This window comes from Nannospalax galili, unplaced genomic scaffold, assembly GCF_000622305.1.
Source record: "Nannospalax galili isolate Female #2095 unplaced genomic scaffold, S.galili_v1.0 scaffold1688, whole genome shotgun sequence".
Taxonomy (NCBI): domain Eukaryota; kingdom Metazoa; phylum Chordata; class Mammalia; order Rodentia; family Spalacidae; genus Nannospalax; species Nannospalax galili.
Window position 1 is genome coordinate 446,419 of NW_008358621.1, and position 23,692 is coordinate 470,110.

Consider the following 23,692-nt stretch of genomic DNA (forward strand, 5'->3'; position numbering starts at 1 on the left):
TACAGTGGCTGCCTGGCAAGGTGGCTCAGTGGGTAAAGATGCTTGCCACTCAAGCCTGACAACTTGAGTTCAATCCCCAGAACCCACATAGTGGAAGGAGAGGGAACCAACTCCCACAAGCTGTCCTCTGACCTCCACACTCATGTTATGGTAGACACACACACATACACACACACGCGGAGCACGCGCACAGGGCACGCACGCACACATAAATGCAGAAAATCACCAGAATGTGAGTCCAGATCCAACACAAAGCCCCACTCTGCCTTGAACTGAGTGCAGACTTTCTTCCCTGCCCCACCCATCTCACTGATACACCACTTTCATAGCTTGTGGCTCCCCTCCAGAGCCCCTGATCCCCCAGAGCACTCAGCCACTGTTTGCTGTTGTTAATGTTTATCTTCTGCCACGGCTGGCAGGGGAGGCAAGCAGATGAGTAGCCACTGCCAGAGCTCCTTGTGGTGGAGCCTGGGCAGGCGGGTGGATGGTGCTTGTAGCTTCCGGACTCCTACGCAGTCAAGACCCCAGGGCAGCAGTTGTCTACGCTGGCAATGACCTGGATCCCAGATCCCCTCTCCCTGCCGTTGCTTGGCATGGGGATTCCATGGTCAAGCTCAAGTTCACAGCACAGCAGAAGCTCAGCTCAGCCCACGGTAGGCACAGGCACTACATCTCCCTCCTGTCACGGGTCATGGCTTCGAGTGGGGACTTGTCTCGGGATTTTTCTTCCTTGGGCTGCTGTGGCTACTCAGCTCGATATTTAATTTTCCCTTAAACCACAGATTTGAGCTCTTCTTCCCTCTCCCTTTTCTCTGTTGACTGGATGGGACGGGATCTGCTTCTATTGGGACTTCCACTGGGGGAGGAAGGCAGGTGAGGAGGGGGAAGGGCAGTCTGTTCCCAGACTGGAAGGTGTGAACCTGAGTCCCTCCCCTACTCATTCTACTCATTCATTGGACAAACGTTTTTTTCCTTTGAGGCAGGGTCTCACTATGTAGCCCTGGCTGGCCTGGAACTCACTATGTAGACTAGGCTGGCCTCGAACTCACAGAGATCAGCTTTCCTCTGCCTCCAGAATGCTGATATTAAAGGGGTGCGCCATCACACCCAGCCACACAAACATTGCTTGAGCAATTTCAATTCTTGGGTTGAGATAGAAGAGTTCCAGGGCTGGAGATATGGCTCAGCGGTTAAGAACATTGGTTGTTCTTGCAGAAGACCCGGGTTCAAATCCCAGCACCCACATGGCAGCTAACAACTGTCTGTAACTCCAGTCCCAGGGGATCCAACAGCCTCTTCTGACCTCCGTGGGCATTGCACGACACAGGTGCACTTACCTACATGCAGGCAATACACGCATACACATAAAATAAAAATAATAAAATTTTAAAAAAATAGAAGAGTTCCTCCTCTCAAGGTCCTGAGGCTCTAGTACAGGGTGTCAGAGACATGTGTGTAAACAATATATTAAATCATTGACATTGCCTAGCACACAAACTAGACAACGTGCTATGTCACGGGACAAGAGGTGAGCTTAGCTTAGTCTAGAAATGACATTTGTGCTAAGGCTTGCAGGACTCAGTCTTGCAAAAATAGCAAGTGAAGGACTTTAGGCAGAGAAAGCAGCAGATGCAAAGATCCTGGGGTAGAAGTGAGCTTAGGGTGTTCAGAGAGGAAGGGGAAGGGAGGGAGGGAAAGGGAAGGAGATGGAGAGGAGGGGAGGCAGAAGGGCGGAACAAGCAAAAAAGGAAGCTCAGTGTATCTGGAGGGTGGGACAGGGTGGGTACCTGATGGAGAAGGTTGGAGATGAGGGTAGTCAGAGCCAAGGCACTACAGGGTCTCCAGGGATCCATCACAGCCTGATTGTGTGCTCCCCTGTGCTCACAGAAGTGAGGAACACAAATACCAATGGAACTTGAGCTACCGTGAGCCAGGCTGGCTGAGGTCTATGGCTGGGATGAGGAGGACAAAGCGCTAGCCCTTGGGGACCACAGCACAAACAACAGTCAGAGTGGGCCCGGGCAGAGTAACAAGCAGCCTCAACAATGACCAGCTTTGGGCACCCAGAGAAAGTCCCCGCAAGGCCCAAGCAGGCTGTTGGAAGGAGACCAGCCTTGGAAAATGAAGTGGAGTTAGGTGGGGAGGGCCAGCCTAGCCCAGGGCAAGCAGGGCAAAGAAAGAGCACCAGGCAGTCTGGGAGACCGTCGCAGCAGAGAGAGCTTCCTGGAGGAGGCGCCATGCAGCCTGGCATCTTGAAGAAGCACAGAGAAACTCTGGAGAGGATAGGAAAGAAGCAGAGACAGGAGACCAAGAAAATCAAAGAAAGAAATGAAGGCAGGGACCATGTGGGACATTTATATTCATGGACACTTATATCAAGAGCTAGTTTTCTGGTGTTTGAAATACAACATAATGACCAGGAGCTGATTGAAAAGGAAGGCAGTCGATAGAGCACACGTGCTGAGAGGAAGAATAGATTTTTTGCAAATAATATAATTTTGAACTTGTCTGTTCCCTCTCCCCTCCCCTCCCCTAAATCTAATTGATGTTCTCCCTGTGATAGATGATGCTCAGGACAGGAGTGAGTTCAGCACCTTCACACAGTGGTACCTAAGGGGCAAGAGGGCAGGAGGGTGGGTCCGGGCAGGTCCAGGTGGGTCCCTCCATGTAGACAGTAGTGCTCTTGTGGGGGACAGAGGAAGGATTGTGGACAAGTAGAGAGCAGGGCTAAACAATCCAACTATCTACCCAACATTCTGTACCTTCACAGGAAGTTTCTGCCCAGGTTCTTTTCTGCCGTTTCTCTCTAAAACCCTGAGAGCTAGACCATCCAATTCAATCCATTTCATAGACAGGAAGACTGATACCACCAAAGGGGACAGCTGATTGGCCCAAAGCTCTGTGGATGCTGGTAGCTGGTCCAGGGATGAAGACTTGCTCTGCCTCTGTGAGAGTGGGATGGGAGATGCTGGGATAGGGTAGGTGACCCGGTAGGGAGAACTGAACCCTGGAGAGAGTACTTTGGGCAGACCTGGGAGGCTCCCTGCCCATGTTGCTGGCATTTCTTTACTGTGTTCCCAAATTGCAAAGGCCACAAGATAATTTACAGAGCTGAGTCGCGCCACCACACTGTCTCTGAAGTGAGTTACAGTCCCTGAAACAAACTTTGGCTTGCAAGATACAGACAAGCCATATTTCAGGGCTAATTTCATAAAACCCATCACCGGGCCATCACTGTACTGTCAGTGTGAACTGCCAAGTCTAAAATAAACTTTGCCTCATGCCTCCCTTGGTGGCTGCGGTAGCAGGGAGGGAGGTTAGCTGGGATGTGCAGAGGTGCCAGACTGGAGGCCTATGGGCCTTGCCAACAGCAGACAGAATTAACCAAGGAAACTTCCAGCAATGGTTCCCTCCTTTGAAGACAAAGTGAGAAATAAGCCTGCAAGCCCACTGGGCTGAGGGCAGTCCGAGGGATCGGGAGAGTTCCAGGGTGGTGATGGACTTCTGGAAGGGAGATGCCCAGGACGACAAGTGATGAGTAGGTGGAGTCATGGGTCCAGCAGCTTTGCCTATGACCAGGTTCTTCCTACATGAGAAAACAATAGTAAAGAGTGCTATGAGCAAGCCCTTCCCCAAGAAAAACATGCCTACTCCGGGGTTCTGAGGGTTCCGGAGAACAGTACCCATAGGTGTGTTGGGTACAAGCGTTGCACAGGCACCTCTAAAGGATGCTCCCAGAGGTCGTGGGGAGGCTGGGAACTAGCAGAGGAGCAGGAAAGAGATGGGTGAGCCAGGGTCTTCACTGAAGGGTCTTTGTTCATCATTAGTGGTTGTCTGAGTCTCTGAATACAGTGGACCACACTGGGTGGCCTGCCCACACACTGCTCAGCCCAGAGCCTGTCTTTGAACTGGGTTATTCTTGCCCAGGAGGTCCCATGGATTTTATGTTGATGTCCTCAGCTGGACTACTGTTTTTGCATGGATGGACACTGTATCTCAGGCCCAGGGACTATGCAAAATGTTGCTTGGATTTGACCTTGATAGAGACAGTAATACAAAAGATGATGGCAGCGAGAGTGGGGATACGTGAAGGCAGAAAAAGGCAGGAGCTGGGAGAAGAAAAGAAATGGGGATGGAGTCACGGATGCTGATAGAGATAAAGATGGGAATGGAGGGCTAGGAACACACCTTGGTTGGTAGAATGCTTGTCTAGCATGCATGAAGCCCTGCATTTGATCCTCGGTACCCATAAACCTGGCATGGCAGTACTTGCCTGTAATACCAGTAACTCAGGAGGTGGAAGCAGGAGGATCAGAAGTTCAAGGTCATCCTCTGATACATAATGAGTTGGAGGCCAGCCTGGACTACTTAAGATCCTGTCTCAAATAATTTGTTTTAAAAAGGTGAAGATGGACATGGAGATGGAGTAAAGGTAGAGGTGGAGATTGGGAGATGGAGATGGAGGTGGAGGTGGAGGTGGAGGTGGAGACGGGGTGGAGATGATGAGAAAGGTGGAGATCATTTTGGAAATGGTACTGGGGATGAAGGTAGAGATGGTGATAAAGATGAAGATGGATGGAGGTGGGGATGGAGGTGCAGAAGGAGGTGGGGACAAGAATGTATTAGAGGTAGACTAAGGGTAAGGGAGGGGCACAGACAATGAGCCTCTGAGGCTCATACTTCTTAAGCCAGAAGTATGTAGGAGACACAATGACAGGGATGCGTGTGGTGGAACATCGTAAGCAGCCAGTGCTCCCGGGTGGAAGACGGCTTTCTGACTTGTACTCAGAGCCCTCTACCAAGTGACAGGAGGCATGATGCAGACTGGCATTCTCCCAGGACGCTGTGCCTGAGTGTCTGTTATGGGTAGAGTGTGGGAAGCCCAGGCTGTCCACGCAGATATTCGCAGCTCCGCTGTGCCATCGTCCATACAACAGAATCTGTTACTTATGAGCTTGGTATGCATTGTTAACACCTGCTCAGGCATATGAGGAGGGACAGAGCTTGGCTCCCAAGGGTGGTAGTGAGCATAACTCAGGTGCAGATCTCTAGAATGAGGATGTGTGTGTGTGTGTGCATGAATGTGTGTGCCTCTGTGCTTGTATAATTGTGTGTGTATGAGTGAGAGCTCCCTGCTGTTCAAAGGAGCTGTCCGGGATCTAGAAGGCTGGACGCCCACTGAGGCTCTGCTGTTGACTTGTGGCGTGAGCATAGGTAGGTCTGTGCATCTCTGACCACAGTGTGCTCATCTTCAAAATGGAACACTTTGCTGAGAGCTACCCAGCAGATATACCATGCCAGTTATGTATGAACTGTTAAGTCTTCTAATGGGCACATGAAAGAAAATGGAATTAAGACATGGCATAAATTTTAACTATTTATGAACACTCAGTATATCTAAAGTGTTATCATGTCGACATGAAATCAATACAAATTATTCATGGCATATCTTACAATTTATTTTTATAAACTTAAGTCTTTGAAACCTGATACACATTTTATACTTCCAGAACCTGTGAGCTTAAACAAACAGCATTTCAAGTGCTCACATGGCACAGGGCATGAGCGGCTACTGTGGTCAAGGCTGCAAACCTCGGGCATTTTCTGGTCTCCTTGCTAAACTACAAATGGACGGGGCTTGATTGTCCCAGCTCTCAGTGAGTAGCCTCAAATAAAGAATGCTATCAGGGAAGCTACTGAGAATACTGGGAACACTTTTAACACATTATAGGCCATGTTTATTGAGTCTCCACAAGTCCCTGGTAATTCCACTTACAGGTAAAGAAAGAGGCTGAGAGAGGTTAAGTCACCTGTCCAAGGTCACACAGCTGACAAGTGGTACAGCTGGTCTTTGATCCTTGAGTAATCTGATCTAGAATCCATACTCTTCTTATATTTCATTTGTTTGGGGTTTTTTTTTTCATGTGTATGAGTGTATTGCTAGCATGTAGGTACATGCAGCCATGTTTTACAATGCCCATGGAGGTCAGAAGAGGGCATCAAATTCTCCTGAAGCTGGAGTTATAAACTGTTGTTAGCTGCCATGTGAATATTGGGAATCGAACCCAGGTCCTCTGCAAGAGCAGCCAGTGCTCTTAACCACTGAGCAATCTCTCCAGCCCCTAGAACCCACACTCTTAACCATCACTCTACACTGCCTTTCTTATTTTTAGTGATGTAGGGCTGGAGGTGTAGCTCAGCGGTAGAGCACTGTCTAGCACTCGGGAGACTCTGGATTCCATCCCCAGCACCACCACCATGAAATGTCACTAAAGAGCATTCATTAACATCCCTAGCTTGGACCACAGGCTCCTCATAAGCACCTGCTCATTCACTGCTTGAGCGATCCTGTCAGGCAGGTTCTGGGAGCGCGTCCTCTGTTCCTCAATGAAGGTGAGACAAAAGGAAGATGTGCTTTGGGTGCACGTTTAGGAGATGAAGATGGGGTGATGATGGAGGTGGAGTTACAGGTCTTAATGGGAATGAGGCTGATGATAGGGATGAGAACGGAAGAATTTGAAAGTGGGATGGAAGTGCAGAGGGAGGCGGGGATGGGAACATGTTTTGGGAGCAATAAAGGTGAGGGGGCACAGTCAATGAGCCCAGGAAGTGTTGTTTTACACTGAACTCTAACTGGAGGTTCCCTGGCCTTTGGGACAGCAGAATCAGAGGCAGCTTCCAAGGAAACCAGGCCACCAGGCCTCCTGGAAACTGAAGGGTGCTAGAGAAGTGAGTACTCTCAACAATTGAAACTTGCACTGAGTGGTGGGGGGCACTGGAGAGCTGGCTCAGCAGTGAAGAGCACTGGCTGCTCTTGCAGAGGACCTGGGTTCAGTTCCCAGCACCCACATGGTGGCTACTGACTATCTGTAACTCCAGTTCCAGAGGATTTAACGCCCTCTTCTGGCCTCCACCAGCATTGCACAACACAGGTGCACTTGCATACAAGCAGGCAAATCATTCATACACATAAAATAAAATAAATTTAAAGAAAAAGGAATTTGCACTTGGGCCAAAGGTACCAACAGGTACAAACCCTACTTCCCCTCCCTCCCCACTTGCAGCTGGCCTGCGTGCCAGAGAGTCTAGGCTCCAGAGTCAGGCTGCCGCTTTACCTCATGCTGGCTCTGTGAGCTGGCATCTTGTCTTCCTTTCTGTAGAATGGGAATAGCGCACCCTCCTCACAGCCTGGCCCAGTTCGCAAGCTGATTCTTGCTATAAGATCTTGCATTTTCCGTCGCTTTCTGGAAAAGTTACACTGTAGAGTGCGCAACTTCTGGGTAATTGAAGGGTTCTGGTGTGTGTTTCCGCTCAGAATCCCAGCCCCACTAACCATCTGTTTCTCGCCATCTTCCACTTAAATTACAAGCCGCCCCGCGCTTTTGTTCATTTTGTTTTGTTTCTCCTCTCTCACCCCCAGCATGGCACAGTTGCCTGAATGATGGCTTATACCTGGCTCCATCTCACTGGGCCTTAAAACAAAGGCAGCCCTGAGGCCTCTCCATACTCTGCCACATCACCAGATACCCACAGAGGGTCCCTGGCACCCTGCCCAGCACCTACTGGGTGTCAGGAAATACTTGCTGAGGTTAATTAAACTCAAGTGAGGTGAAAAACCCCCACACAAAGACAAGACCTCCATCTAGTCATTTTCTCCCCACCCCCGATGCCCCATTGTACACGGCCCAAGGCCAGGCAAACAAGGCTGACAGCCTGCTCCAAGCGCAGTTCAGAGATGCTGCTTCCTACGGGTGCTAAGGAGGTAGGGGAAATACAGCAGAGGTCATGTTAACGTTGAATTCCCAGCGTGGGCTGAGCCCTCCTGATTCTCCAGCTTGAGTCCCATCCAGCCCCTACTTTGGCCTAGTACTGTTCCCATTTAACAAAGCAGACAGCAGAGGCACACAGTCTGGATAACGACCCCAGTCACTTCGAGCTCACTCCTGCCCCATGAAAGTCGCTCTCCTTTCCAGCTGAAATCCATGCTGTGTTTTCGGGCTCTTCGAACGCGAAGTCATCTCATTTCCCTGCCCTCGCCTGAAACTTTCCGTGGCTCCCCACTGCTCTCAGGAGAAAGAAGAAACAGCTTTTAGTCAGTGGTGAGCTGTTCAAGCAGCTTTCTGGGAGTCAGGAGCAGAGCAGGGAAGAAGGAAGGCCCCGACTGGTAGCAGTTGCTGGTTTTCTCTGTGTAAAGACACCCACGGCGACCTGTTTCAAGTTGGCAACGGTGTAACAGTTAGCTCACAAAATTCCTGAAAATGTCACAATCCGCTACACAGGTTGGAGTTGGCTCAGCGCAGTCAACCAGCCACCACCCTTCGTGTGTTCTGCATGTGCTCTGCAAAGCTTCCCAGATCTGGGGCATCATGAGCCCCTTGCCCCTCCTCGCCCCTGACAGCCACCACTGGGCCTTTGCACACTCTGTTTCCATCCATTGTGGCTTCTCTAGCAGCGACATCACAGATCCCTCCACTGAGGCAAGGTCCCCTCTGCAATGGGACACCTTCCTTCAGGAGCCTGGCACACTTAGTATTCACAGACATCTGAGTCTCATGTGTCTACCCCACTGGGCTGCAAGACCCAGGAAGCCAGGTCTTCCTCTGTATTCCCAGCAGCAGACCCCATGTTCACCACAGTCAATCCTCACACAGCCCCAGTGACTCTTCCTGAGTCCTGCAGCTGAGCCAAGGGTTTTCCTGTCCTTCCCTCTGAGGCAGCTCCTCCCACCTCCATCGAAGTTGTGGCTGCTGATTCGCCCGCCCCCTTCAGCCGGTACCAAGCCCAGAACTTCACACTGGTCTGCATCGTGTCAGGAGGGAAGCCAGCACCCATGGTAAGTGCCTGGGACCCCCCCCCAAGCCCTCCATTTGCCAGGACTCCCTAGTCCCTGCCCCCCCTGAAGGTGTCACCTCTGTGCCCAGAGAGGGTGTGATCTGCCTTCCCTGACTCTGCCCATCTGTCTGGGTTCTACCAGGTGCCCAGCACCTCTCTTGCTCTCTGTCTCCTGCAATCCTAGGACTTCACTGTAAGGGTGGTCTTCTGCCCCCTCATTCTAGATATTGAGCAGAATGGAGCCCGTGATGGGGACCAGAGAGGGGCAGGGACTTCTCCAGTGTCCCCACGATACTTCCCACAGAGAGGAGACCCAAGTTCATTTCCTCACGGTTCAAACCCCACTGCTCCTCCTGGGCCTCTGTGTGGTTCACAGGACGTCCCCAAAATGCAAGAGAGGAAAAGGAAATATATATATATGGGGAGAGAGAGAGAGAGAGAGAGAGAGAGAGAGAGAGAGAGTCAGGTTTGTGTCCCCAAATTCCCTTCAGTGTAGATGCATCCAGAGAGAGAGAGAGACAAAGGCAGAAAGAGGGCAGTTCCAATCATGGGAATGGACCCACAGCCAGGAGCACCTGGGAGTAGGGTTCTAGTCCAGGCCACACCAGCCCCTGGGACGGATCCCTCTTCCCTCCTCAGCTTCAGTAACAAGCTGGAGGGTTGGACGCCCCTCAATGTTTCCCAAACACCTCACCACCTGGCTGCCACTTAAGATACTGGGATAAAAGATCAGATCTCTCCTCCCTCCCTCTCTCCCTCTTTCTCTACCTTCTCTCTCCCCCACCTCCTCCTCTCTTCTTCCTCCCACACTCCCTCTTCCCCCTCCCACTCTCCCTGTCTTCCTCCCTCTCTCTCTTCCTCCCTCCCTCTCTCTCTTTCTCCCCCCCCAATCTATGAAAGAGCCTCATCTCCCAACATTTCAGATATCTTACGTTTGTCTGAGACGTCAGAACTTGAAAGAAATTCTTTGATATAAATTACAAACCTGCTTTTGAAGGACTTTTCAAAAAGAAAAAAAAAAAAGCAAAGAACTGGGGGAAACCCACCAACCCCCCAGAGCAGCCATTATGTGCAGGAGATTCTTGTGCAGAGTTCTAAATCTGACAGGTTCTCTGCATCCACCTATCACCCCCCCCCCCCTCCCCAGCCTCTCCCCCACCTGCCCACCCCCCCGCGTCATCTCAAACCCACCAGTGTCCCCAGCTTCCTGCTCTTCTCTCCGTCTCCTATCGATTCATTTATCTGATTTATTAAAAAATACACCCAATCCCTGCAGGCCTCTGGGCACATGTACCAAAATAAAAAGACAGCAAATTAAATTAAATGCTGCTTCTCAAAACCTGAATTCCCCATTAGCAGAGAAAGGGAGAAGACAGCTTCTCTCACCTCATTCCCCTCCTAGCTCCCTCCACATATGCACCTGTTCCCTAGCAGCTCCAAGTCTCCAAATTGTGCACATGCAACACACACACACAACACACGCACATGTACACACACAAAATACACATTCACACACATACACAAATACAAACAACACATACATACACACTCACACACAACACACATGTACACATAAATATATACATCCACTCATATAGAACACACTATGCACATACACACACAGACATGCACAACACATACCCATACACAAACATATACACACATACATACACTCTCACACACATATATTTATACACGATAAACTCATGCATAACACATACATATACACATTACACACATACATTCACATACTCATGCTCACATATATACAAGCACACAAACACAATACACACATGTACACAACATACACACATTCACACATACATGCATACACAACACCCATATACACAACACATGCTTTTACACAAACACACACATGCTGGCATGTACATGCATACACATACACAAACACCACACTCACAGCACACACACATACACAGCACACATATATGCTACATACACATGCACACATACACATATATACAAACATACCCTCACACATATGCACATGCACAGACATGCACATGCATGCACACACATACACACACATGCACTCGCATACTTGCACCCATACATATATACCCATGCACACATACATGCTCACATGCACACACATACATATACTTTCTCTCCTCTTCCTCATCACACACCTCATTTCACCTCCACTGCCCACCCATTTCCTTCTTATCCGAGTGCCCCCAGGCGGCACGGGCCACACTGTCAGGCACAGGCCACACTGGAGGGCATGGGCCACACTGTCAGGCGTGGATCACACTGGAGGACATGGGCCACAGTGGAGGGCATGAACCACACTGGAGCCCAGGTCACAGCTACATGGCCTCCAGAACTGATCTCCTACATGGTTCAGATCTCCTAGCTGCTCCCCAGAGTAGACATTATCTCTCTTTACAAGTGGGGAAACTGAGGCTAAAATTCTTCCCAGGTCAGTGATGGCATTGGGCTGAACCGCCTCTCTGGGGGCTGTGCATGTTCTGTCCACTCACTTTGGCTCATAGTTTTCAGGGAGGTAAGGGAAAAGACTGGGAATCGATGTAAACACAGCCTAGAATGACCAGGCTCCTGAGAGCCATCTTTGCTCACTGCTCTTCCCACCCCTGCTTGCATCTGCAGGTTTATTTCAAACGGGATGGGGAACCCATCGATGCAGTGCCCCTGTCAGAACTACCGGTGGCCAGCTCTGGCCCCCTCCAGGACAGCAGGCCGTTCCGAAGCCTCCTGCACAGGGACTTGGACGACACCAAGATGCAGAAGTCACTGTCCCTGCTGGACACGGAGTACCGGGCTGGACGTCCCTACACAGAACACCCCTTACACAGCCTGACCCCAGACCCCAGCCTCTCCCTGCAGCCCACCACGGAAAACATCCCAGAGACAGTCGTGAGCCGAGAATTCCCCCGCTGGGTGCACAACGCAGACCCCATCTACTTCCTGCGCCACAGCCGCACCCCAAGCAGTGATGGCACGGTGGAGGTGCGCGCACTGCTCACCTGGACCCTCAACCCACAGATCGACAATGAGGCCCTCTTCAGCTGTGAGGTCAAGCACCCGGCACTGTCCATGCCCATGCAGGCGGAGGTCACGCTGGGTAAGGCATGGCAGCCCCCCGCTGCGCTGCCCCACAGAGAGAGGAGGGTATGGTGCTAGAACAGGGGCCACAGATTGCTGGAAGCCATGAAGAGGGATCAAATGGAGTCAGGTCATCATAGAGGGAAGTTGGGGTGCTTCAGGAGACTTGCTCATCAGACTGGAGAAAATGGAAAGTTCTACACGGTTAACGGGTTTGTTGGTCAGGGTCAGGAATACAGGAGGTCAGGGGCTTTGCTGGTCAGGGTCAGGAACACAGAAATTCAGAGTAAATTTGTTGGGTCATAAAGAGGTCCACAGGAGGTCGTAGCAAGTCAAGGAAAGTTTCTAGATCACAATCAGGAACGGGGGAGTTGACAGAAAGATCTGGATCAAATAGGAGACCTGGGAACCCATAGGTCAGTGCTGGGTCAGGTCCCTGATTTGCTGGAAGAGGCCAGGATAGGAAAAGTTGAGGAATGCTTTGCCAGGCTGCCTGGGATGAAGATGGGGAGGGCAGAGATGACATCATCCTGCTTGCTTTTCTACACACAATGAAACCCTTGTCATCTGTGGGTGTGAGGAGATAGGTGCAGACAGGACAGCAGATGCCCAGGGCCAGTCCAGCTCTGCCTGTGACCTGCTTCAAAGCACCAATGTCCTGAGAGATGACCCCCTCCACTTGTAAGCTGAGTCAGAGCTGAGAGAGGGAAGGGTAGAAATTTGCAACTCACAGAACCAATGTTTATATTGATTGGGTATGCAGGCCAGGATTCAATGGCCCACAGTGGTCCTTTGAACATGCTCTGAGGCTTGTCATAGCTCAGGATGCCAGGGCTGTCCTCTGTGTGCCTGTAGTGGTGAGAAGCTTTGTGGAGCCACACACAGTCTCTCAAACAGGTTCCCATGGCCAAGGCCAGACACCAATGACTGCTCAGGGCCAAGACTGCAGCTTGTATCAGGATGTCCAAACAGTTTCTTCCAACCCCTCCTCCACCCCAGATGCAGTAGAAAAAGACTTCTTGGACACACAGAACCTGCTGTGTGCTGGGAATATGTACAGGCCCAACCCTCAACTCTCACAAGTAGAAGCTGTCCAGAAACTCCCATTTTACAGATGAGCAAAACTGAGGCTCCCGTTGGCAGAGCTCCTGGCTCTGAGTCCCAGCACAGCAGAGCTGTGATGTCTTCTCCATCCTCCACAGTACTGGGCTCACCAGCCCTGGGTCCAGATGCCCTTAACTGGCTGTGTGGACCAGTTCACTGAAGACCCATTTTAGGAAATGGCTCTAGCCTCCCACAGCTCCTTTGTCCACACAGAATGTAGGAAGGGCTGTTTCCTGAACGCACGTCTGCCAGACTGCTGTTCTGTTGGTCCAGTGATAACCCAGGGGAGCAGGCTATGCTGTAATCCCAGATCACACACTGCAGACTGAGGTTCAGGGAGGGTCCCTAAGTTGCCCAAGGTACATGGAGGAGTCAAAGTCTCCTCCAAACATCCACTGCTGGGGGTGCCACCCCCAGGGGCCATGTCTTTACTCATTCCATAGACATATTATGAGCCCCCCCCCAACAGGCAAGACTCTGTACTCAGCCTGGTTGGACCCACTTCTCAGCCCCTGCTTTGACATCCTGTCCCCCTCTCTAGACCCTCCTTCCTTCCTGGGCCTTTGCCTGGTTACTTTGCCCATGAAAGTCACTCCCAGTCCCACACCTAGAAAGGACAGATAAGAACAGATAAGGAGCCTCAAAGCTTCTGGCAAAAGGCCTAGGTCATAATGATAGCCCTGTTCTGGCCTCCTCGCCTCAAGCCTGCTTTGCTTGTGACCCCAGGACCCCCTTACCTGAACAGCCTCTGTAGACACACCCCTTCTCCCAGTAGAGCAAGGGAGAGGAAGGCAGTGGGTCTGGATGGTCATAGTGTGACCATGGGGAAGTGAGGGACAGCCAGGACCCCTGAGATGAATGGGTCTAAAAGGCGGGGGGGGCAAGTGAAGAGACCCTGGTTTGCTTTCTATCCTACCCTAACTGCTATTGATTAATGGAACCCTGGGCCACTTGTGTCTCTAAGCTTCAGTTTTCTGACCTGTTGAATGGGGAGGATAACAGAATACATGGTTTAAGAACAAGCTAAGAGGGACTGAAGAAATGGCTCGGTGGTTAAGACCTGGGTTCAATTCCCAGCACCTACATGGCTTCTAACAACCATCTGTAACTCCAGTTCCAGGGGAATCCGATGCCCTCTTCTAACCTCCACAGGCATTGCACGACACGGGTGCACTTACATACATGCAGGCAATACACTCATACACATAAAATGAAAAAATAAAAAGAACAACCCTGCAGTACCTTGGGCAGCCACTGAGAGGCACTGTCCTTGTTATCATCTCTTAGTCGAGAGATCGGGGTTCAGATTGCCTATCCTTAAGTAAACTCACTGAGGTTGTGGGCCCCCTAAAGTCTACTCTCCTAGCCACTGCTTCACTGCAGCCTTCCCCAAAGGACTATAGTCAAGGACATACTGAGCTGGGGGTGCGGCCTGTGGTGAGTGTATTCACATGACATAGTGAGGGACCCTGAACTCTGAGACACTGTGGAGTGGGTGAAATGGTAATGGGACACAGAACTCGACCACCTGGCAAGGACTTTGAAGAGCAGGCTTGTTTGCTACAATGCCCCCCAACACACACACACACCCATTCCCTGCCGGAGATACCCTACATAGCTCACATGCTACCCCCTGTATGAACCCTGCCTGGGCCACCCCCAGTCCCTTGACTGTACCCTTCCTGCTGGATTTGCACCCGTCTCCTGGTGGCCCTAGAAGCCATTTCAGTAGATAGAGTTCCTTCTTCCCATTGGCCAAGCCAGAGGCCTCAGGACCACCCACGTTCCCACTGTCCAACAGCTCAGCCTCCAGATATTTCTGAGACTGCTCTTATGCTTCTCCTGTGACCGCTGATCTCCACCCATCCAAACACTGTTCATCCACCCCTGGAGCATGAGCATCACCTCCAAGTTGGGATTCCTGCTTCCATGTTTTGCCCTGCTCTGTTCTTCACCTTAAGTGATCGACTTAAAACATGCATCAGCTTCTAACTCAGATAAGCAGCCATCCGAGACCCTCCAGCATAGACACTAGTTTGAGTCAGTGGAGAGTCCAGAGATAGACCCACAGGTAGAGTTGATTGATTTCAACAGAGACCCTGAGGCTGTTCCGAGTGAGTAAAAAGAACGTGGCCCTGGGACAAGAGAACACAGGTAAGGGAGAGGCAGGCCTGGCCCCTGCCTCACACGCACACGGGTTAATCTGAAATGATTGATAGGCCCAAGTGTAAAAGCCAGCATCGTAAAGCTTCTAGAACAAAATGGAGAAAAATGTCTTTATGGCACCAAGGAAGCAAGGGTTTCTTAAAGTACTTACAAAAAAACACTAGAGGAAAAATTGAAAATTGGTCAATTGGACCGAATCAAAATTCACATCTTTGGCTCATCAGAAGACATCTTTAAGAAAATGAAAAGGCGAAAGTATAGAACGAGAGAAAATGCTCTAAATCCACTGATGAAGCATTGGTCCCGGGATATATAAAAAGCTACTATAAACCAGACATGGTAGTGCACGCCTGTAATACCAGCGCTTAGGAGGGGGAAGCAGGAGGATCAGAAGTTCAAGGTGACCCTTGGCTATATTACATAGTGAATTGAAGGCTGGCCTGGGTTACATGAGACCCTGTCTCAAAAGAACAAAAAAAGAAATCTTTTTTGTTTGTTAGTTTTTTGAAACAGGGTCTCCATGTAGCCCTAACTGGACTGGAACTCGCTATGTAGACCAGGCTGGCCTTGATCTCATAGAGATCTACCTGTCTCTGCCTTCTGAGTACTGGGATTAAAAGTGTGCCCCTCTATGCCTGGCCTCAAAAAAGAAAAATTTTATAAAGCTCAAACCAAAAATGATGTTTAAAAAAAAAACATAAACTAAGGGCTGGAGAGATGGCTCAGAGGTTAAGAGCACAGACTGCTCTTGCAGAGGACCTGGGTTCAATTCTCAGTACCCTCATGACTGGTGACAGCCATCCATAACTCCAGTTCCAGGGGATCTGACACCCTCTTCCATCAACAACACAGGTGCACCTACCTGGATGCAAGGAATACACTCATACAATTAAAAAATAAAAATAATAAATTATTTTTTAAAAAGACACAAAGAGGGGCCTGGAGAGATAGCTTAGTGGTTAAGAACACTGGTTGTTCTTGCAGAAGACCCGGGTTTGAATCCCACACCCACATGGCAGCTAACAACTGTCTATAACTCCAGTTCCAGGGGATCCAACAGCCTTTTCTGTCCTCCATGGGTGGTTGGGTGGATGGATAAATAGGTGGATGGATGGATGGATAGATGGTGAATGGATGGATGGATGGGTGGATGGACGGATGGACGATGGGTAGATGGATGAATGGATGGATAGGTGGATGGATGGGTGGATGGATAGATGGATGGATGGATGGATGATGGGTAAGTGGATGGATGGATGGATGGATGGATGGGTAAGTGGATGGATGGATGGATGGATGGATGGGTAAGTGGATGGATGGATGGATGGATGGATGAATGGATGGATGGGTAAGTGGATGGATGGATGGATGGATGGATGGATGGGTAAGTGGATGGATGGATGGATGGATGGATGGATGGATGTGTAAGTGGATGCATGGATGGATGGATGATGGATGGATGTGTAAGTGGATGGATGGATGGATGGATGGATGGGTAAGTGGATGGATGGATGGATGGATGGGTTGGGTGGGTGACTGAATGGATGAGTGGATGGGTGACTGGCTGGGTGGGTGGGTGGATAGATGAACGGATGGATGGGTAAGTGGATGGATTGACAGATGGGTGGATGGACAGATGGATGGATGGATGGATGGGTTGGGTGGGTGACTGGATGGGTGGGTGGGTGGATGGATGGATGGATGGATGGATGGAGGATGGATGGCTTGGGTGGGTGAATGGATGGGTGGTTGGATGGACAGATGAATGGATGGGTGGGTGGGTAGAAGAACATGTAGGTGGATGTGTAGATGGATGGGTAGGTAGGTTGTATAGATGGATGGATGGATGAGTGGATGGGTGAATGGATAGGTGGGTGAGTGGATGAGCAATGGATGGATGAATGGGTGGATGTGTGGATGGATGAGTGGGTGGATGGGTAGATGGATAGCTGGGTAGATGGGTAGATTGTACAGATTAGATGGATGGATGCATGAATGGATGGATGGATGGATGATTAGATAAAGGACACATGGATAGATGGATGTATGGATGGATATGTGGATTAGGTAGACAGATGGATGGAAAGATGGGTAGATGGATGGATAGCTGTCTTAATGAGAACCCAGAATTCCCCAGGGAGTCCCAGAGATGCTTTAACTAGAGACTTCCAATGCCTTCCTTGCAGACAGCAGGACGCTGGACGTTGGGAGTATTAGGACCTTCACATTCCCCTGAGTCAGCATCTCCCATTGTGGCCTCATCCCTCTGCCCGTCCTCACTTTCAGTGTCTCTTAAGCGGGGTGGTGAATAGGTCAGCAGATAGGCCAAACTGACTCCTCCAGACCATGCAGCCTGAGAGGGCTAGGCCTGAATGCCGGGCTCCATTCTGTTCTCCAGCTCCTTCTCGATGCCAGGGTTTGAGAGGCGTGACTGTTTTCTGAGCACTCTGGGCTGTATTCTCAGGGCAGACAGGGGCCAGGCTTCTTCTGCCAGGAGCTGGCTAACGGGCTTCCTGGTGGTGATGGGATAGGAGGATGTGAGCAGCTGCGTGGCTCCCCTGCAGCACAGAGGGAGGGAGCTCCAGGCCATCAGCTGCAAACAGCAACTGTCAGCAGGTGCCTGAGAGAGCCTGAGGGAGCAGGGGCCAGTCAGACCCCTCCTGGACTACCTGTTGTGCCTCTCAGGGTGAGCTCTGCACAGGGGCCACTAGGAACAGCACAGGGCTGCAGAGGAGGATGGGCTGCTGCCTCTCCCCTACCCCTGAGCGCTGAACCTTCCCTGAAGTGTCATCAAGGCCTGTGTTCGCTACTTGCTGGCAGTGTAACCCTGCCTGGTGGCCTGAACAACGGGATTCATGGTGACCAGCCTCTGTGCACCCAACACAGCATTTGAGCCCTACAAGGGAACCGCTGCTGTTAGGTACCTACACATCAACTCTCTGTCTGCCAGCACCAGCAGACCCAGGCCTAGGCCTAAAGAAACTAGGCCTGGCCTCTGGAGAACAAGGTGGTGAGAGAGTGGCCTACGGGTGGTGCCTGACCTCAGGCCTAGCCGTCTCCCGTGATGGAGGCCCTTCACCGCCCTCTGCTGGTTGAGGCTGGCAGTGGCTCGGCTCACCCAGGACCAGTTCCCCTCTGCACACCCAGGCCATCCACTGTACCCAAGAGCAACCAGAGACACAAGGAAGCTTCTTGACCTCGCTGAGCCATCCTGTGCTCGCAGGACAGTCTAAAGGCTGCAAGATGCAGGATGAAGTTCTGAACAAGGGCCTGCTCTTAGCATGCTGGACGAAACTTAGCCAATCAGGGGCTAGGGGCGGGGCACGGCAGTGGAGTACTTCCAGCCCCAAGCCTTCCAGCTTCCAGGGAAGACTGGAACTCAGCAACTCAGCTAGGCTTCCTCGGAGCTGGAGGATGGGCCCTACGCCCTTCCCTCAGCCCTTGTGGCACTTTCTCGTGATTAATTAGTAGTGTGTTGGTCTCACTCTGAGAGAATGGAATTGGCAGGGTCTGGAGCCCACCCATATCTGCCTGCTGCTCTGATTTCTGCTGAGCTGAGTGGAAAGGACAGGTAGGTGCAGAACACAGTCAGGATGGGGGGTGGGGGAGGAACTCCCTGGCCAGATCTCCTAGGGGATAAAGCTCGGTTCCCCCTGCTAGCCCTGGAAGGTTACCTGCCTGTCAGCTCTCTGGTCTGCCACAGTTCCATGTCTCCAATGTCTCCCCCATCCCTCCATCTACCTGGAACATGTCTTGTAAGCGTCACATCTCTGGGACACTGTGACCACTGCATCCAAGGCCCCCACTCGTGAGCCACCTCTGCTGGTCACATTTTGGTTGAGTCTGTGGACTCAGTTCCTCCCCTGCTAAAGTACAAGCTTCAGACTGGAGACACTTGATTGTTATCACTGTCCCCTTTACCAGGGTCCCCAGCCCAACTCCAAAGCTTGACATACACCAGCTCAATAATTAACTGTTGAGGGAGTGAGCAAATGAATTAATGAGGGCCAGAAAGTCAGGAAATGTGGGCTCCACAGGGACCTTGGGAAAGCCTCTTCATTGTGTGTGGACCCCATATCCCTCTCAGAAAGAAGAGGGGAACCCCAGTAGCCCCAGTGGCCCTTCTCAAAGGTGAGGACATCCTGTCTCCCGAGTACCTAGATAGAAAGGAAATGAGACAAGATGATTAGAAACAAGAGGATGGGGGCAGGGAGGACAGAGGCTGGCCCGGAAATGAGATGGTCCTCTCATACTGTAGTCCCATTCCCCCCAACACCAGAGAGAGAGAGAGAGAGAGAGAGAGAGAGAGAGAGAGAGAGAGCTCCCCATGTGACCTTTGGTAGGTCACTCTCAACTCTCCAGGCCTCTGTGAACTGAACTGGACAGTGGGGACAGGGTGGCATAACTGATGGCAAGGGCTTGGCACAGAGTTGGTGTGGGACCCAGTGCAGTTGGGCTGCAGGAATGGGCTCCCTCACCCCGACAAGTTCATCTCCCTGACCCTACATCATGGCTTCTTGGATCTTGTCGAATGCCACACTGGTGTGTGCTCTCCTGTTGTTTTTCTTGCCTGCTGACATACACCTCCCATGAGTGCAGTGACCGTGACTTCGAGTGCCTAGTGCATAGTTAAATCTCCAGATCTCAGCCAGGGTGGGACACACAGCAGGGGCAGGGGGGAGTCTGAAGGAACAGAGCCATGACTGAGGAATGAAGGAGGATCCCAGAAGCCCCTGAGAAGCAGCCAGGGCAAGGACACTGACCGCCAAGCTGGAACCTCCTCTTCAGCGTGTCCTGCCCCTCTTTCCCTTACTAGACACCCCGCCCGCCCCTCCTTTCTGACCCTATCTTCTTCTCCCTCACAGTTGCCCCAAAGGGACCCAAAATCATGATGACTCCCAGCAGAGCCCGGGTTGGGGACACGGTGAGGATTCTGGTCCACGGATTTCAGGTCAGCCTTTCTCGGAATACCCTGGAGGGGTGGCAGGTGGTAGGGATGCCATATCCCCGGCCACACTCTCCTACACCTGTCCTTCGCCCTCCAGTGGGCTTCAGGATTGATCTGTATGAGGCAGGTATGGCTCCGCAGAGGAGTGGCTCACAGGAGTGTGTGCACTGCACTCACCTTGCAGAAGGTGAGCAAACGCAGCTTGCACTGACCTTCCATCTTTGCGTTTGTCCCAGCCCTGATCCCTGAACCCTGAACCCTAATTTCTCTCTACCTGGGGTTCGTGTGTGTGTGTGTGTGTGTGTGTGTGTGTGTGTGTGTGTGTCTGTGTGACTCTGTGTGTGTGTGTGTGTGTGTCTGTATGTCTGTGTGTCTGTGTGTGTGAGGTGGGGGGGGGGCTCATGTTGCCCAGCCTATCCTCATACTGACTATGTAGCTGAGGATGACCTTGAACTCCTGACCCTCCACCTCCCCACCTCCCCAGGGCTGTGATTACAGGTGTGCACCACCATACTTAGTTTATGGGATGGAACCCAGAGCTTTGTGTATTCTAGGCAAGCACTCTACCAACTGAGCCATATCGCCAGCCCTCCTCCTGGAGTTCTGAGCAGCTACTCACAGCCTGTGAGATGGTGAACGTGGAGCCCAGCCTGCCTCTGATGTTCCTGAGCTGGTGGGATGGCTCCGCCTGTGACCCTGCTCCCTCTTCCTCTGGCCCACAGAATGAGGTTTTCCCAGAGCCCATGTTCACGTGGACGCGGGTGGGCAGCCGCCTCCTGGATGGCAGCGCAGAGTTCGATGGGAAGGAGCTGGTGCTGGAACGGGTTCCTGCCGAGCTCAATGGTTCCATGTACCGCTGCACGGCTCAGAACCCACTGGGCTCCACCGACACACACACCCGACTGATCGTGTTTGGTAGGTTGAGCCGGGCAGGGTCCCCGCAGGGTTACCTGAGTGTAGGCCCTAGCTCAGAGCTGTTCACAGAAGCCCCCCTAAATTAACCTCAGAGAGGCAGTTCACTGGTTATAACCAGAGTAGCGTTGGCATCAGAGAGTCTCAGTTCAAATCCCAGGTCTACCACTTAGCAGGCCAGCAACTGAGTCTCTTGCCTCAGTTTCCCCATCTGTAACATGTGACTAATGAGAGGCTGAGTGGCATCACTGTCCCACTGCATATAACCACAGAGCAGGTGCCCAAGAACAGTCTTTCCTGAGTTAAACTCATTGCTTTTCTGTTTCTTTCCAACAGAAAATCCAAATATCCCAAGAGGCACAGAGGACTCCAATGGTAAGTCTCCATCCTCAAGATTCCTTGCTTAAAGTGAGTGATTTCAAGGCCCCAGAGACCTTTGTTCCCTAAACTGCTGTAACAGAGTTCAGGACCACTAGGAAAACCCACTCAGACTCAAGTGAATTAGAATCAGCCAGATCTTTAATCTAACTACGTGTAGTGACCACTGTTCGAGGACAGGCACAGAACCTGTGGTGGTCTTTTAAGTAGGGGAGGGAATCTTTAAGGGTTAAAAACCACATTGCTTCATTCTTGTGGAATGTACAGTTTGCAAGGGGTGAGATTACACTTACCTCAGAATCTATGATGAGCATGTATACAGAAGCCAAACAAACAGTAGTTCATCATCCCATGACAGTCACAGGACAGAGGGATGTTTAGGGGGTCGGGGTTACATTTCATTGTTACAGTAAAAAAAATCTCAGCCTCTTTTAAGGAAACAGGTAACAGGGTCTGAGTGGTGACACTGCTGTCTGTGGTTAGCCATCACCTGGAACCAGGCCTCTGAGGGGAAAGGAAGGTGTTGTTGGAACTAAGTTCAACCTTAGATCTGACTTGCCTGAGCCAAAATAGAGGTGGAGATCAAGATGGAGTCACCTGCGCTAGCACACTGCTACCTGTACACCTTGGTCCCTCCCTAACACCCAGGCAGCCATCTCCTTCCAGCCTGCAGAGTCAAGGTCAGACAGACTAAGGCACCAAGCAATCCAAAGAGACTCAGCATTCCAAAACAGCCATGGAATGTCAGGGGCCCAGTGACCCCAAGAGGCCCTGTCTGGCATTAACCATGGTATGGTCAGATGTGTCCTCAGACTGCTCCCTCAGTCACCCCAACCTAAGGGCCACCCACAGGACCCAGACCCTGCACACACACACACACACACACACACACACACACACACACACACACACACACACTTAGCAAATCTCACAGTTTATAGCAAAGTCTCTCATTCTTGGTCCCTGCTGGACCATTCGCATGATGTCAGGCCAGTAGGCCTGAGTGGGGACAAGGTCCTGAACCCATGGCAGGCAGGCAGCAGAGCTGGGGTTTGAATCTCATTCACCTGATGCTGCCTCCTAGCATCTTTGCTGGGATCCATTTGTCCCCAAAGACCTCACATGGGACAAGGCCACCACCATGAGACCTGCTGCCTGATACCACCTCCCCTCACACAGGTTCCTCTTCTGGCCCCACTGGCTTCTGGCTCACCCTGGTGCTCGCCCTGACAGTGGTCCTGGAGCTCACGTGAAGACTCATGCCTCTCAAGACACTCCAGCGGCCTGACGACTCCGGGATCGGATTTTCATTTCTTTTCTAAACTATTTCCAGTCTCATTCTTAGTCTTTCTGCCCATGTCTTGGCTTCTTCACTGAGTTTAATTAAAACAAACAGAGCAATTTTCCCCACCTCAGCGTGCTGCTTTGTTTTTCCTTGGTCTAAGAGCAGTCATTGGGCACCAGCTGGCATCCAGGACTAGGATGGGCACAGACAGACGTCCTGCCTGTACCCTTTGGTGAAAGGTGGGCACGTGGCTCCTATGTCATTTGATCCTAACAACAGCCAGGTACAGTAAGTGGCCACAACCCCTCAGGGAATGTTTAACAGTCAGCTGGAGCTACAATAGTGCTGCCTAACAACCCAACCCAAAGACAAACATGAATAATTATGTACAGGCTGAAGTGGTCCAGCCCAGAAATGATCTATCAGGGCTCCTCAGGCAGCTCAGCTTTGGGCAGCAGATTCCCTCCTGTGCTGCACTCTAGGCTGGGGCAGGGTTCCAGTATTCTCCATGGGCTTGAGTTCTATGGATGTTTATCCTGGAGCATAGGTTAAAAGGACAAAGACTACTTGACATCTCTTCTTCTTATGATGTATATTGGTCAGCTTTCCATTACTGTAACAAAGCACCTGAGATTTAACTTATCAAGAAGAAAGTTTCTTTTAGCTCACAATTCTGAAAGTCCCAGTCCATAACCCAGCAGCAATATTACGTTGGGCCTCTGATGAGACTATGCAACATGGTGGCAGGATGTAGAGTCCGTGAGCCACCTCCATTAAGGGCAGGGAGCAGATAAAGAAGAAGAAGAGACCAGTTCCCATGTCTCTCTGAGAACAAAGCCCCAGGGACTAAAGGCTCTCCCATTAGTCCCCATCTACTGAAAGTTCCACCCCCTCTCAATAGGACTGTCTCAGGAATCAGGCCTTGCATAGGGGTGTTTGGGAGACAGCCAGCATCCTAAATACTACCTGGTGGATTGTCA

The 23,692-nt window shown here is 51.2% G+C and overlaps 1 protein-coding gene across 1 annotated transcript in view; it reads left to right on the top strand.

Annotated features, from left to right (window-relative positions):
* Igsf21 (immunoglobin superfamily member 21) overlaps nucleotides 1–22,837 on the top strand; it is a 251,959-nt gene extending 229,122 nt beyond the window's left edge. Inside the window, exons 5-10 of the mRNA XM_008821807.2 lie at nucleotides 8,718–8,833; nucleotides 11,464–11,938; nucleotides 20,055–20,140; nucleotides 20,860–21,052; nucleotides 21,386–21,424; nucleotides 22,607–22,837. Of these exons, the coding sequence (XP_008820029.1) occupies nucleotides 8,718–8,833; nucleotides 11,464–11,938; nucleotides 20,055–20,140; nucleotides 20,860–21,052; nucleotides 21,386–21,424; nucleotides 22,607–22,680 (983 nt within the window). The 3' untranslated portion in view covers nucleotides 22,681–22,837. The remainder of the gene's footprint in view (nucleotides 1–8,717; nucleotides 8,834–11,463; nucleotides 11,939–20,054; nucleotides 20,141–20,859; nucleotides 21,053–21,385; nucleotides 21,425–22,606) is intronic.
* The last annotated feature ends 855 nt before the right edge of the window (nucleotides 22,838–23,692 follow it).